Genomic DNA, 17,199 nt, shown 5'->3' on the forward strand with positions numbered 1-17,199 from the left:
CTGCGGTGGCAGTGTGGTTTCCTCCAGCCGGGCCAGGGAGTCTATGTAGCTGTAACAAAATTTCCCCTTGGTCACGTGACAGTCCGTAAGCTTTCACCACTTGTCGTAACTGTAATTCGGGGCCAGGTAATTCCGAATGTCCAGAAATTTCAGCTGCGGTGTGGCGAGGGCCATGTGATTATTGTTCCGCTTAATCACATACTCCAAATCACCGCTCTGGACCAGGTGGGGGTAAAGCTTGTTGTTTGATTAAGTTCAGGTCATAGTTACCCGAGTTAAAGCCGAGGACGGGGAGTTGGTCCATATAGGTCACGAATCTGTCCCGCACTCGGCGTGTGTAAGACGGTTTCTTCTCGTCGGGATCGATCCGCTCGTCTAAGGCGTCCAGGATGTAAGCATAACGCTCGTGGAGATAGGCGCTACTGATCTCGCTGATGGTGTTGAGGTAGCCATTATATCCCCGACGAGTACCTGGGGATCGCCGGTGGAGATGAAACACACGGGCTGGTCGTAATCCGGTACATTAGAGTTGACGCTGACACTCATGGGGATGTGTTGAGCCGTCCATTCCGTCGAGGTAGTCTCCGCATCGTCCACCGGGTTCACCGGAGCCAAGTACGCCTCAAAGTCATAACACGCTCGGTACGGGAAGATGCCGTCGTCACCGTCCTGGAGTTCGATCCCCATGTCCGCCAACGTTTCGAAAATGGTGGGCTGATTGCGGAAGACACCCCCCGGGTACTTTCGTCGAATGGCGTCGGTGCACGTTTGACCGTGCCGTCGTAACTCCCACAGTGTTCGAAAACTCTTCTGGCACACCTGGCAGGTGAAAGATCGAGCATAACGTCCCATGTCTTTGATATAGCTGAAATGCCGCTGGTACAGGTTTAACCGCAGGGTAGGTGTAGAATAGCGCTCGGCACTGCGGTGAATGAGTTGTGCTGAGTACGACCTGTCCATGGGGATGAGGTGGTAGACTTGAATGTTCACTTGAAACAGGCTTTCCACCGTGTCCAGCGCACTGAGGGGTACTCCGCGGAAATACCTCGGCTCCATCTCCATTTCCTCCAGATACCTGCGGTAATACACCTCAGCCTGGGCGTCGCAGTTTTTGGGGTTGGCCTGGTCTAGATGGACGGCCAGACACCGAAACAAACACAAATAGTCCCTGTAAGGACCATGAGCTCCACCCACCAACGTGTGTAACCCCTTGTTTCCTTTCAGGTAAGAGGGTAACGTCACCCCACCTTTACCGATAGGCTGATGCGGGAGTTTGTGGACGAAAAACAGCACGTTGGTGATGAGGTCGACGGTCCATTTCGTATTGGGGCGTTGTTTTTGGGCCCAGGTAAGCGGGTCTTGGGTGAGGAGATGCTGGGTGTGGAATCCTCGCAGGTCAGCCCGACTCGCCACGCGGTACGGTGCGTCGAGTACTCGGGTGTTGTTGGTGCTCGGGTAATAATACCGCACCTGACCCGTCTCTTTGTGGCGGAGGATATATCCAAAACTGTAATTGATAGTGAAAGTAGTCGGCTGGTCTTCGTAAATCTCGTCTACATAGGCTGGGATAGCACCGAGATCACTCAGTCGGTAATTATAGCAGTCTTGAATTGGTTTGTGGCGATGGAAATACGTCCTGATCGATCGCCAATGCCGCTGGTACAACTCCCGTACGTCACTGTCACCGCTCGGCAAGACAGCCTCGTGAGGGTGTACCGGGTCGGGCTCGAACTGGCTCGTTGGACTTTTTTTCTTTTGTTTTTTCTTTTCTTCTTTCAGCGAGGCATCCCCCGCTAAACTCACTTGAGCTTGACTCGTGCTGGGTTTGTTGTCGTCGGTGGTGGTGGTGGTGGTAGATGAAACAGGTCTCTGTAACATAGAAGGGTGTAGACGTTATAACCTAGGTAAACCCTAGACATACTCTATATACATACTATTGTACATATGTGCATATGTACATATGTTCCGCTAAAAAATTTTATAATACATATAATACATAGGAGCCATTCCGATAGATATTAACCCTGGCATGACACACTGACACACTGACCCATACTATTGGCTGTCGTCTCAAGGATGGTAAATGAGTGCCCGATTTAAATAACAACAAATCATAATTAATTTTCATGGGATATTGTAAATTAAGTGAAATAAAGTCATACAATGTGTTTAAATGAATTGTGACATAAGTTTGCTTTACTCAAATATGAACTAAATAAAATAAATCTATATATATATAGATATATATACTGATACAATTGTTAACTCTGCAAAACCCCTATACAGTTTTGGAACAAAAAAATAAAGAAAGTTACTATATATTACTCTTTCCAGACACGTATTGTCGTTTGACATTTAGAGTTATGCCCCTTATTTCCATTATTCCAACAAAAGTAGTCGCCCCTGCTAAGCGTATTCCATCAGGAGTTATCCCCCTTGTTTACATACATTTGACATCGCACACATTCGTGGATTTCTACTACGAAATACATAAGGAAATATCCTCTAAGCTACTCAGGCTTTCTATCTAGCTTTACTAGAGTTACAAACTATTAAAAGACACAACTATCCTTAAATATATTGAACTAAAACTACTGTTATTTCAATAAGAAATCTAGAGAATACGAAACGTAATATTACGTAATATTAATTAATTGGAAACAACAACAACGTCTGAAGGTGACCGATAGACAACTACTTTATTCGGTAATCTACTAATTAAAATGAAACGTCAATCCGCTAAAAAAAATTTATTTTAATACATAATACATAGGAACCATTCCGATAGATAGCAGCCCTAGCATGACACACTGACACACTGACCCAGTCCCTTTTTATTTTTTTAATACATAAAACATAGGAACCATCCAGATAGGTATTCCCGTTCACCATTGTTCAGGAAACATATCGTTGTCAGCTGTGCTTTGTTTTGACACGTGGTTTTTGTTTGGACACCTGGTTTTTTGTTTTGATCGGCTGCATAGTAATTTTCAGCAATGAAATGCAGCATGTCTTATTGTATACGATCCAGTAAAGAAGTTTTTTTTATACTTTTTTTTCATATACTGTTACAAACATGTAACATGAGATAGCTTTTACTGTCTTAAATTAACTTTCAAGAAGCAAATTACTCCCCCTAATTCATCCCCAGCCTGAAACAAACAAATCATGTACATTTATTGTGCGCATGATTTTTTTTTTGGGGAAACGGACCCTTTTTATCACCAAGTCTGAGATGACCAACGCTGAACGCGGAAAGCAACTACTCATACATGCACATGATTCAATATTGGACTTCAAAGACTATCCCCAAATTCAACATACTCGTCGTTATTTAAAACGAAATAGTATGCAAAGAAATGAAAAGGAAAAAAAAAATCAATGCCCACCAACAAAAATGTCAACTGGCCGATATGAGGCTCGAACCCATGACATTCGCGTTATTAGCCCGACGCTCTGCCGACTGAGCTAACCGGCCATTCATGCAATAGAGTGGCTTTTCAACCTCCATAATCAAGCGGCGTCTGCTGTATCGCGTCTTTCTCTCTTTTTTTTTCGACACACCGACAGCTAAACAATTGATCAGCATTGACCTAGTTTTCGCTGAGGATTAAAATCGCGCATGCTATGTTACTCCGCCATAATTCCTTCAAGAACAGGAACTACATCCCCACATACGTATATCAGGCAGCGGAAGATCAGGTCTCCGTGTTTTGTTTTTTTTTTTCAAAGATAATTTTTAAATAAATTAAAATAAAAAATAAAAAAAGAACTTACCAAGCCGTGTTTCCCACTTTGATGGGTCCGCCAATCCCACAACCGGTAGAAAGACTTCCCACAGTCTTCACAATCCCACACACGTTCTTGTTTGTTGCCATGGCGCTGTTGATGGCGGATCAAATTTTCTCGGCGAAAAAACGCCCGCTCACAGGTCGAGCAGGTGAATCTTTTGTTTGTCTGGGGCTGGTGATGCGTCCGCTGGTGTCGGAGCAAGTTACGCCGCAGGGTAAAGTGCTGGGCACACACCCGGCAAAAATACTTCTCCGTCTTCTTCTTTTTCTCCTTATCGCCGTGCTGTGTTTTTTGATGACGTTGCCAGTTATCACGTCGGGTAAATCCTCGATCGCACACCTCGCAGGTAAATAGCTTCTCCGTCTTCTTCTCCTCCAACGTCTTCTTCTCCATATTAACCTCGAAATCCTCTTGATCCATCGTTGCTTGTTTACTCGGTCGCTCGCTCGCTCGGTCGGTCGGTGTCTTCGGGTGAAGTGATCTGCTACTGCTGCACCTGTCTTTTTGTACCTATCTATGCGGAAATTCACCACACGCTGATTGGTTCGTTTTTTCTTACGTAACCTCTTCTCGCACGCTGATTGGTCCGTTTTGCGGGCCCCCCATTGGGCAGTTTGGGGGCAAATCCGGCTCACCCATTGGTCCGTTTTGGCGCCCGGGAGCTCTTTTCGAGCTGTCCCACTCGACTTTACAAGCCGACGTTTTGCCTCTTTTTTTTCGCTCTTTTTTTCCCTATACTGTTATACTGTACACTATATCACACTCGTCTATACACATACGCCCCGCGGCGTGGAAAAAAAACCCACAACTGAGGGGTGACGTCACACCTACCAGCCCTTCGGGCTGGCAGGTGTGACGTCACCACCACATCACCTCAAAAAACGGCTCCTCTAAAACCTCAAAAAATGGCTCCTCACGGAGACCCCAAACCTACATTCTATACTACTCTCGCGATAGGGTGAACATGTCATGTGGTCCCAAATTTCGTTTTTGGCTAATAATTTCTACACTTCTTCAGATGATGTCCTGTAAACAGTCCTATCTGACGCAGTTTTAGACGCTGATTCCAAAAATGCAATTTTTGCAAAACCTGAAAGCAGAAAGTTGGTATATCTTAAGGTCTAACATCAATCCAAGGCAATTAGAAAACATTTACTTAACCAGCAATGACGTCAGCAAACCAGAAGTACTACATGCCAAAAAATCGCCGTTTTTAAATTGTTTAGAATTGAAAAAAGGTCTACAGCTGGGAATGTTAGACAGATATGCATGAAACTTAGGTAGTTGATAGACCCAGGGATGTGCTCTTACGGGTAAAGATTTGAGTGTCCTCAGTCAGGTGGCCTGGCGGCCATTTTGGGCCAAATCTAAAACATTTAAGTTATTTTATTCAAAATATATTCTCTGATTGCCTTGAAATTTAGCACACGTAACAAGCGTTACCTCAAGACTATTTGGAAGAAAAAATGCACTGTTTATGCTAATTAGGTTTTACATGATACCGGTCTTTTTTAGCTGTACTTATGTGGCAAATTGCGATCAAAAAACGAAAATATGCAGTTTTTTCATTCATATTTGTAGGTGACCTGACAGAAAACTGACATTTCTGTAAAGTTCAAAATTGCTGAGTGGAAGGAAGTGTATCATTACTGTATGGATACTGCCAACCTGTGAGCTGCCTGAATAAATACAGGATATACAAGGCTTCAAAATTTGACAAAAGGCCGATTTTCTATATTTTGTCGCATTTACAAGTGTATGTTATATAATTCATATACACTCTGTTCGTCTCTAGGATGAATGTAGAAGTACTCTAAGTATGTCACCCTACATAGTTTGACATCCTGGTCACGAATCCGATCTTATTGTTTTTCCTGCGATGTATATTTTTGTCGCAAATTGCGATCAAAACGCGAAAAAGCGCAATTTCCCTCATTTTTGCATGTGACGTGAGAGGGTATTGTTACAGCTATAAAGGTGAATACCCTTGTGTGTAAAGGGCTGCACATGTACTGTATGTATGATGACAATCGGGGAACTGTGTCAAAAAACACAGGACATGCACGTTTTTTTAATAATGTCCAAATGCAGATTTACCATATATTTAGTAGATATTAAGGGAGATTTTGGCAAAATTGTCCCTGACGACCTAATTACAGAAGGATTTAAACACTAACCGTCACCCGGGCCTGTGGTATGACGCAGATGTGTCTCGGGCAGTTGAACGGTGAAGATGATTGACGTCGTAAAAGTGGCATTGGGCAGATCACGCCGAGCTTTTAACGCTTACGCGTTCGATTCCAGCTTACCGAAGTTGTCACGTGATTAAAATTTTTTTAAGAAAGCTGCTTGGCGTAGTTCGATGTTCTGATCACGACGCACACGTTTTTCACGATTGCGATTAAATTCCGACCCCGGAATCGCTGCTTTAGCAGCTTCATTTATTGTTAAAATGACCCTAATGTTTGAAAGGTTATAAAGCTACCCATATTACAAATTTTACGATCTGTTTTAACGATCTTCAACGGTAACTGGCGCACAGACGAGGCTGATGTTTTTCTCAAATGTAATTGTTTTGGGCTATTCTAAAATATTTTTGTCAAAATCTCGGGCATCGTCCTTTTAGTCCACACACCGAAATAGTCTTGTTCTAGTGAGTGCAATTTGAGTTGCCATTTGTAAGTATACCGTACAATTACACCTAGCAAAAGGCACCTATATAAGTTTGTCAGTTCACATTCATAAAAGTGTCCATCATAGACTCAGTCAAATATTTAGGATTTAATTCATAAAACAAAAGCCTGTTTCAGAAACAAACATTTCATAGACCTAAGGGAATGAGATATTAGCCACGACATATGATAGGAATAGATATGCCTTTTGTACTGTTTTGACCTTGTCTGTTTCATCGGCTACACATGTTATATAATAAAGTTGAGGCCTCACTTCACTCCGAAGAGGGCCTATCACTGTGAGCAGTCTGGTTTTTGGCATAAGCCACACAGGGACGGTTAGCTTGTTGCAAAGTTTTTTTCTAAACAAATAAAGGTTATTTAGTAGGTGGAGTAAACAAAAAACAAATGTATAGGCCTTTATGGACATTTCTTTTATAGATAAGTTAAATACATTATAAAGAAACGAATGGATATTCACACATTTGTGAATATCGATAGCTTATATCATTTACCAATTGCAACTTTGTGCGTTTTAATGATATCTGTTGTGATTTCATGATTTACGACGGCAACTGTGTGGAGTGAGTGAGTGCTTGTGGTTTAACGTCGTACTCAACAATTTTTCAGTCATATGACGACGAAGGAATCTTTAGGGTGCATATACGTGTGCAATGTGCCTCCTTGTAGCAGGACGGATTTCCACCGCTCTTTTATTTAGTACTGCTTCACTGAGACGACTTACCGAAGGCAAGTAAGCCGCCCCGCCCGAGCCATTATACTGATACGGGTCAACCAGTCGTTGCACTATCCCCTTCATGCTGAACGCCAAGCGAGGAAGTTACAGCTTCCTCTTTTAAAGTCTTAGGTGTGACTCGATCAAGGATTGATCCTGGATCTACCGGTCCCGAAGCGGACGCTCTACCAACGCAACTGTGTGGATGATGCGTGTGTGGGTGTGTGTGGGTGTGTGTGGGTGGGGATGTCGGTGAGTGGAAGGGCACAAATTAACATATATAACAATTTTTAGTGTCTTTTTTATATAGATGTTGGCAATTTACACACGGGGCTTTTCTGTTTTGTATTTCCGGGCATATTCATATTCATATCATATTTTGATCATATTTTGTTACATGAAGGAACATTAAGATATCCCTTTTTTCAGTCAAGGGCACGGTTACTCAAGGAAACGTATGTTTGTACAGCCCGAAAGATGCACTGGTTGCCACGGGCTTTACCTGTAGCATTGGACTGGTGTGTGGAACATGCCCCGAAACCACCGACAACATCACAAAGTGCCTAAAGCCGAATTCTGGTAAGCAGTTCCCTTTCTGTCTAATATTTCCTGTATTTTTAGGCTAACATCCACACGTGATGTCTTCATGTATGTGTTTATGTGACTGGTGTTAAAAACTGTGCTTTTTATGTAATTTTTATTTAACTTACATGACCTCGACCAGATTTAAAAAATTAGGGGCCTAGCGTTCATTAAAAATACCTGCTTTCAGCAAAGATATGTCTTGTCCTGCCTCTCGAGGTTTAGTTATCTACGACCGTTTACATATGGCACTAATATCTGTGTTACACGCATAGTACATCCCTCTGCAACTTAACTTGGCCAGATTGCCTCGTTTTGGAATTTGCCTACCGTGGGATCCCTTTCATTTCGCTAGATCTCAGTGAATAGATCTCCTTCCATCAGTTCAAGAGTGGAAGAGCTACATGTACAGTTGTGTGTCTGCCCCAAAATCCTCGTGACGGCTGCTGGCTTAGTAAAAAGTGGGGAAGTTTCGAGCACTCTCGCTTCATCCCGAGCACTCACTCACTCACTCTATACCTTAACACATTAATCACCTAAATTAATAAATAGATATACAAATATTTCAGTCGTCGTTATGCTATATCACATCACCAAGATCATATCACCAAGTCTTTCTTGTTGTTAAATAAGTTTGCCGTTCGTAGAATATCGCCGTTTGTGAATTTGTGTATCGCTACTTATTTACTTTGGAATACCCATTGCCATACAAAGCGATATTCACCCCCACATACCCTTTACCTCCCGCTTGAAATACAAAACACCAAATCAAATAACTGAATGAATAAATAAATGCTAACTTTGCCTTACCGTACTGTCATTTCGCAGGATCAGCTGTCACTCCGACCTTGTTCCACCTTGTTACCGCCATCTGTATGGCTCTCTTCGGACGACAGACGATGTAGATGATGAAGTTAGACTTGCTGTCAAAAACATTCATGAATGTATAAACTTTAATTTTATAGACCATTTTAAAAGCCTCAACTTTATTTGATGTTGTTTTCTTTTTAATTCGTTTTTTGCTTGGTTGAAGACATGTTTATGTACTTTTTTACGATGTAAGTTGACGTGACGTAAAAATTACGTGGTTAATTTATTTGATTTCGCACCCCATGGCGTTAAGTATTGTGCCTGCATGTTAACACGTGCTACCAAATCTCACTCACTTTCTATCTGTGTAAACAATCTCCCCTGCTACAGATATAACTGATTTATATATCTGCTTATATAGCGGGGAGCGTTAACAGTGACGTCACAGCTGTCACGTGACACTAGCAAGTGGTTTCAAAGTGTCATCTAAAGGATTTATCCAATTTTTTACACATACTATATACAGATATGCTTACGAGTTATGGTTTTGCCTGAAAGGTTAGGATACATGAAATACTCGTATAGAAAGGTACATATCTTTTTTCCATGGGGCTATTTAAAATTTGATCAATGAAGCTTGTTTGGTTTTAATATGTAAATGCGATTTAATGTGTATATGAAGCGAGATAAACAGCGCGTGATTCAAGCGGTCGCAAAGACAAATTTAACAGGATTGAAAATCAACGATATGGGAATGGTACACAGCAGAAGGAGCTCGTTATTTTCTGCGATCATATGGCTGCACATTTAACAGAGCTGCGTATCCACGAAACTGTAGCAGTACACCTGTAGCAGAGACGATTGTGTACAGTCACACAATGGAGATTGACATTTGACATCATCTGAATATGAACAAGGTTGCAGTGGTACACAAATCAACACTTTTATGGCTGCATTCACATTTAGAATACTGTGACAGTTAACACCATTTTACTGTTGTGTTATTTTTCGCATACATCGTGTAGAAAATACAAGTTTTATTTCCCATGTCCAAATCTGTGTGATATTTAGCGTCAGTAGAAACACCGTGTGTAATGTATGTTTATCTAAAAATAAATGAAACCTTGTCTAATTATTGAATGCGTATGAAGCAGGAATATTATCGGTTTGTTAAAGGTCAAAAACTTTTTTTCCACATACCACCCATGAGGTATTGCCTTTGTTTCACAAGTAAAAGTGTCCGGGAAGAATTACCCAGGTTTTAAATCCGCTGTTGTTTAGACAATGCAACTCTCGAACTAGACCGTCAAGATGGCGGCATGGCTAGACGCAATTTTACCTTTGCCCTGAATAACAGCGGGATCAAAATACAAGCAATGGTCTGCTGAAATCATTTTTGGTTCTCATATATTCTCGTGTTTCACAGACTCTTTCCTCAGCAAAAATTTCATAATGTAACCGGTCAGACCGCCATCTTGAATGTTTATCTTGACTGCCAGTAAGTCTTATCGCTGGAGAGAAACTTGTCAGTTATATGATTTACCCTTTAGGCTCTGATAAATTGGAGTGTCCCAAACAATTAGAGTTAGCGCAATAGCGCTAATATTATCAACTTGTGATTTTTAAAAATGAAGATAAAATATGTAAAATAAAAAACAATTCGAGCGGAGGCAGTTTTGGTCAACTCGAGACCTGAAAATGTTTTATATTGATCGACCTAGTGCTATATGTATCCCCATTAGTGTTTTCAAGAAAATGGCTTGTTGGATGGGGACTCGTTTATATTAACTGAACACATCTAACGAATCATCAGATTAAGTGGACGATATGTACTCAAATGATAACAGGAAAGGTGGAGGCAATATCCAGTGTGCAGATCTAAGATTGGCTGATCCTTCTCTTTAGCTCCCGATAAAACGCTGATGAATGTACAAGTTTCCTCAGCATTTCGTTCGGCCATAAATCGTGTATAGCTGGATGGTATCAACGATTTTGTACAGTATTTCAATAAATAAAAGTCATTAACATTTTCATACACAATGTCTTATCTTGTTTTTATTTTTAATTGACAAATCTGTACTGATATTGCCCTTTTGTAAATTTACTTACTTATTTGATTGGAGTTATTTCACCATTAGGGTGAAAAAAAAACAGTCAGAGCTCAGTAGGGGTGGGGAAGGCATTTTGTAAAATACCCTCATAATATTGAGTGTAATGCAATATAAGAAAAGATCTACAGCATAGAGAGTAAAACCAAAGCAGAGACGACCTAGTAATATGTATAAAGCATAGAGAGTAAAACCAGAGTAGTGACGACAGTACGAATTACTCCAAACAATGTACTACAAGATATTTTACTTACAGTTACATAGCAGGCGCTGGTATGCTGCAACCAAAAATGTTACGAGTTGGAATCCAACTCTGGCTTAGTCTAGCGGGTTAACAGACACATGTCAAAAAGAGGTGGTTTACCCTGAGCGCTATTGGTTTTTACCATCGATTACTCTGACCGTCATTTTAAAAGTGAACACGAGAACATAACTGGTGTGGGTGTATCTCAAAATAAGACATCATTTCTGGTGTCTTTGGGCCTGGCCGTTGAGTAAGGCAGCATTCAGATTTAAGTAAAGTATCAAATCGATCTTTATAGTATTTTCTTGGTACTTCGTATGAGAATTTGCTCAAGTTCTTGTTCTCCAGCTGTCAGTATAACTGGCCTACATAAATGACTGGTGTCTGGTGTTTGGCTTTCGTCGTTTCAAGAGGCATCCTTTATAGATGTTTGTATTGAGGCCACTCTGTTTTACGGTGCCAACGTCGTGATCTGGGCGATCTCAAACGAGACAGAAGGTGGCGTGAAAATAAAGTAAAATAACATTTATTTATGTGATTGGTGTTTTACGCCATACTCAAGAATATTTCGCTCATACGACGGCGGTACGAATTAAAGAATGTAAATGGTATTACCTCTTTTCTATGCTACTAATCCAGGACAGGTCATGGGTTGGGCTGGTTTTAATCCGCTTCCTTTATACACAAACGGAATGAGAGAAGACTTGTGGCGATGTAAATTGGAAAGGATTCGCTATCATGGCATATAGGAGTCGTGCCGTATGAAGTGAAATCACCGAAACGGTTTACTGGGAACATATCATGGAATTCTTATGGAAACTCATGGAATTATGGTTCACACCTGATTCGAAGTTAAAATAATAATTACAGGTACAATTCCCCACCCCCCCCCCCCCACCCCCCACACCCACCCACCATACACACACAAAATGACATTGTCAGCACTTGAAAAACTTGAAGCTGAAAACACCTTTACTTTGTTTTATATTCAGATTTCTGTTCTATAAATTTGACTGAATGCAGGCCCTTAAGGAGCCTCATGTGAACATGTGCCGCCACTCTCAGGCCCTTAAGGACCCTCATGTGAACGTGTGCCGCCACTTTCAGGCCCTTAAGGAGCCTCATGTGAACGTGTGCTGCCACCCTCAGGCCTTTAAGGAGCCTCATGTGAACGTGTGCTGCCACTCTCAGGCACTTAAGGAGCCTCATGTGAACGTGTGCTGCCACTCTCAGGCACTTAAGGAGCCTCATGTGAACGTGTGCTGCTACTCTCAGGCCCTTAAAAGTCTTATGTGAACGTGTGCTGCCACTCTCAGGCCCTTAAGAAGTCTTATGTCAACGTGTGCTGCCACTCAAATCACACAACTTTTTCGACATCTTTACGCTCATTTCAGAATAAAATAGTTAGTGCACGAAAAAGCGAAGCGAAAAATAAATACCTGTGTAAAGTTATTTTTAATTTTTTTGATTAACAACTAATGGCAGGATGGTTTATAGAACTCACCTGTCAGTACAAACGCTTGATTGCAATTAATTCAGTAAGCAAATTACTGGGTATAAAACACTACAGAGATAGTGAAGTAATGCACATGCACTGTTTTATTTAAAATGTAAAAAAAATTACAGAATAGAAAGTAAAAAATTAGAAGTGGACACCTTGTGATATGTGACAAGTGATTGTATGGTAGAAAATTACACGCCCCTACCACAATGGCTTCAGTTGAATTAGGTAAAAAATAAACTCAAGCAATTATATGAACAGTTAGAATAAAGCTGTGACTGATGTAAACTGATGGGAAGTCTTTGGCACCTGCCTACGATTGGCGCCACATGTAGGGCTGTGTAAGTTGCTATACTCCAAGCAATTATATGAACAGTTAGAATAAAGCTGTGACTGATGTAAAGTGACCGGACGTCCTTGGCACCAGCCTATGATTGGCGCCACATGTAGGGCTGTGTAAGTTGCTATACTCCAAGCAATTATATGAAAAGTTCGAATAAAGCTGTGACTGATGTAAACTGACGGGACGTCCTTGGCACCAGCCTACGATTGGCGCCACATGTAGGGCTGTGTATATTGGTATACTCCAAGTAATTATATGAACAGTTAGAATAAAGCTGTGACTGATGTAAACTGACGGGACGTCCTTGGCATCAGCCTACGATTGGCGCCACATGTAGGGCTGTGTAAGTTGCTATACTCCGAGCATTTATTTGAACAGTTAGAATAAAGTCGTGTAAATTGTGAAAAATCCTGATTTCACCGCTTACCTGTGTTCATTTACCAACTAACGCGCCATCTTGATTGCTCTTGTATTACACGTTATGCTGTCATCTTTTGTACACGGCCCAGTTGATTACAGATGTACTGAAATATAAAATTAACTGAAAACAGTTAGAAGAAAACCTCTGTGTTTTGCTATTGCAAATCTAACATATGTAAATACAATATTGGGAGAAATTATGACAACTACAAGTTATGCCATTATAGTCACTCTGTTTTGATTATTAAGTGATAAATCTGGATGAAATTAAGACAAAAATATCAATAAAAAAGGTAAATAAATCTTTATTTTCACAATTATTATTATTCCAGGTCTGAGATACCAGCGTAAAAGTTCCAATGCATGTAAGCAAGGCTAACGTCAAACGACAAAACAATTACTTTTGGAACCAATGAGTTGAAACTGGAAACATCTAACAAATAAGTGTTACAAATTAAAAAACATCGTATTCTGCAAACTAGTCCTCGTTATACGTATACCACGCAATCCTCATTTCCCAGATCAGACGACCATTCAGTAAGCAGGTTTCGCTATTCGACCTCCCAACAACGGAGTAATGTCCCTTTGCGTAATGACGTCGTCTCTTTACTGCATGATATGGTTAACCTGCACGTTTTATCATTTGGTGATATTTATTTATTTGTTTATTTACGTATTTGTTGCGTGTTTCAAACCGATACTCTAGCATTATACACGATTTGAATATTGTCTGTTAGAGAAGAACTGCAAAGACAAATAAACATTAGGTATTACCACGACCACGGTAAACCCGGCGGAATATTGTAAAAAAAATTGCTTACCCCGAATTTCAAGTTTCTGGTGCACTGCAGGCATCAGGTGTCCATTCATCAAAATTATCAGTAAATACTTATTGCTGAATCAGAATGCTTACTTTATGGTTCCAAGACCAGACATTGATATAGATGTAGTACTTGTTCATATTAGAATTACGTAGCGCCCAATAACAAATCTTGACTCAAAATCGGCGTTTTGAATCGGCTCACAGTCATATTATAATCTAGGGATCTAAAGTACCTAGGACACACGCGTGTGTTTTGTGTTTGTTTTCCCCTCTGTGGTCCAGAAGCTTCCGAATGTGGCATTTTAAGTGTTTAGGTCATGTAAAAATATTCAAGTACCTTTACGACTTGATGCAGGGAAGTTTTGTGTTAACCGAACAAAGGAGTCCGCACATCAATCCATATATGCACGTGCTGCTGTCATGGCGACCAATCATGTTCTGGCTAGCTGTGATCGGTGTGCAAATAGTAGACGCTGACAAGACATTGTGAAGAAATGAACACTTGTCTGCAGTTCGATGAGCCATGTCTGCTACTTTGCATAAAAAAACAAATACTGTTATTTTTAGATTTCAGTAGATCTATGCGAAATATTAAAAAAATTGTAAACTGTCAGTTGCGCTTAACAGAGCAGATATTTGCGATGTTTTTCAGAACAGAAGAAACAACGTCAGTATTTTTTTTTGTGTCCATTCATGAAGAAAAAAGGACGTTTCGGGTGGAAAACACAGCGTCTGTCACTTGGCTAACCCCCTTGGACGCAATGATACTTGCATGATCTACAACATTAGCTGGAAGTTGTGACATCACGTGAGAGATTAACTTGCATATGTGTCCCAAGTCCTAAATGGGACATTACGTGGGAGTTTTGTTGTACAGTTCTTCGCCTTAATGTCACATGATTAAATCCACATCCTGATATTATGGAGGGATATTAAGATATTAAGATATTAAGGATGTATATGGCCAATGTGACTGAAGATCACGCACGGTCGGAGAGTTCCATTATAACAGCTAACGTGGAAACCTGGCTCTTTTCACAGGGACAATAAGTGATCATCAGTGATAAAGATAAGACACAACTGATCTTGTCCACACGACGTCATCCCTAGTGAAAAGGCTACTTCTAGAAAGTTTAGGCTATAGTTCCAGCAGCTGTGCTAGACACCTTTGAATGAGACAACCCACGTTGTGTAGAAATCTTGCCTGTTGGCAGTTCTGTAATTAACAATTTCATACCAGCTTTATTCCTGCTATAGTTTTATAATATACATTCACTCGCTTTAATATACATTGACCCGCTTTAATATACATTCACTTGCTAAACAAAATTTAAAGGGTATACATCACTATTAAAACAATTGAAAGGATAAACGATATGCAGTAGTATGCAAATGTTATATATTTTGCATTGTGCTGTTTGTTGTAGTACGTTGTATGTCCTACTTAATTCACAGTAATGAATGTACCTTAACAGTAATTGTAGGTAAACATCAATGCGTAAGCCAACGATCACTTTTCAATATAACCTGTAGCAAACTTTCCGTGAGCCTCAGGTGGAATAACGCACCAGTGAAATGAGGTTTACTCTTAAGCAAATAAAGTTCCGCCATAGAAGAAAAGTACTGAGCTTTCAGATAAGTGATGTTGTCTTGGTGACAAGGGTAAACAAATTTGACCTTCCCTTAGGAAGGCTTATACCACGATTGCCACACGCGAGGTGGATTTAGAAAGGACGACACTAGGAGTTGGGATTCGGTCTTATATGCGAGTATACTAGTAAATAAGGTAAGTGAAGCGTTCATTAAGTTTGTTGCTTATGTGAACATTTCAACTTTAGCCACAGAATTGATTGGCTGTTCTGTACATACACTCATCATGTGCGTATGCAGATAAACTGGACTGTTTTCGTCCGTTTCATGTCAACATTTCGTTTCTAGACAATTTAGGGTAATGTATATAACGTATATCTGTGCTATTACTATAGCCAGCTCTAACATCATCTGCATTAAGATGCAGAGATAAAGGTAGGAGGGATTACATTTACTTGCTAATGCACAATATACAGGCATGCATTATAAAATCAACCTAGCTGCGGTTTAGACAAACATGTTAGAACCGGCTTCGTGCACATTTGGAAGGGGAAGGGTTAAATACTTCACATGTCGTCCACATGTACACATCCCGTATCGATTAGATAAAATTACTAGAAATAAACGTGATATTTTATAGTTAGATATAATAGGCCTAACATAAACCGCTTCCAAAGTGGTTTCGTTCTTCCTGGCTTTATTTGTCTGTGTCCTGCACTGCTTGGCCTTTGGACAAACATTAGTTTGGCAAACATAATTTTGGTAGTGATGTCAATTTGGATCCGAATTCAAGAAGTTTTGGAACGGTTCTTCGCCAAAACAGGGTAACTTCCCATTGTAGTGCAGTAATTTGAGTCATGTCAAAGTTTTAGGCTCTCGTGATGTCGTGTGGTTTATTCGATTGGTGTTGAACGCCATATTGAAACATTTTTTATCTGCACCGGAGGTCACGTTCACAAAGTGTCTCAGGGTACAATGTAACCCACTGCCCTTCGCCAGGCACTGTACCAAACAAACACACAGAAGACAAAATCAGCGAGACAGTTATATAAGAACATTGACTATGTCCAAAGCTCCAAGGATAACCCCTTTCTTCGATTTGTGTTTCATTTTATTCGTACTTCACATATGCTTATCTTTATTAGTTTATTTCGAAGAGCGCTGTTTACGTAAAGCGTCCACGAAATGCCAGTAGGCTTTATGTGTTATGCATATGCCTTCGGTGTAAAGAAGGAAATAAAGATAAAAAGCACTCAGAGAGCGCAAACCTCAGTTACAGCGAAGTGTATGAAGCCCCCACTACGGACAAGGGGACAATACTCTCCACGTTTGTCCTATCTCACAATTGTGAAGAGAACACAATTGTTTAAGGTGGACATGACTTGGCCAGGCTACTGGGGTAAGAGTTAATCTGATATCCATTGTCAACGTCCACATGTATTCTGATTCCATTGTCAACGCCCACATGTATTCTGATTCCATTGTCAACACCCACATGTATTCTGATTCCATTGTCAACGCCCACATGTATTCTGATTCCATTGTCAACGCCCACATGTATTCTGATTCCATTGTCAA

The 17,199-nt window shown here is 40.6% G+C and overlaps 1 protein-coding gene and 1 non-coding gene across 2 annotated transcripts in view; one reads left to right on the plus strand and one right to left on the minus strand.

The window, feature by feature from the left end:
- Positions 1–10,619, plus strand: part of LOC135479280 (uncharacterized) — a 38,234-nt gene extending 27,615 nt beyond the window's left edge. Inside the window, exons 7-8 of the mRNA XM_064759098.1 lie at positions 7,630–7,779; positions 8,611–10,619. Of these exons, the coding sequence (XP_064615168.1) occupies positions 7,630–7,779; positions 8,611–8,687 (227 nt within the window). The 3' untranslated portion in view covers positions 8,688–10,619. The remainder of the gene's footprint in view (positions 1–7,629; positions 7,780–8,610) is intronic.
- On the minus strand, positions 3,406–3,478 carry Trnai-aau (transfer RNA isoleucine (anticodon AAU)). The gene has a single exon. It is a non-coding gene; the product is annotated as a tRNA-Ile (tRNA).
- Positions 10,620–17,199: the final 6,580 nt, after the last annotated feature.

This window comes from Liolophura sinensis, chromosome 12, assembly GCF_032854445.1.
Source record: "Liolophura sinensis isolate JHLJ2023 chromosome 12, CUHK_Ljap_v2, whole genome shotgun sequence".
Lineage (NCBI taxonomy): Eukaryota > Metazoa > Mollusca > Polyplacophora > Chitonida > Chitonidae > Liolophura > Liolophura sinensis.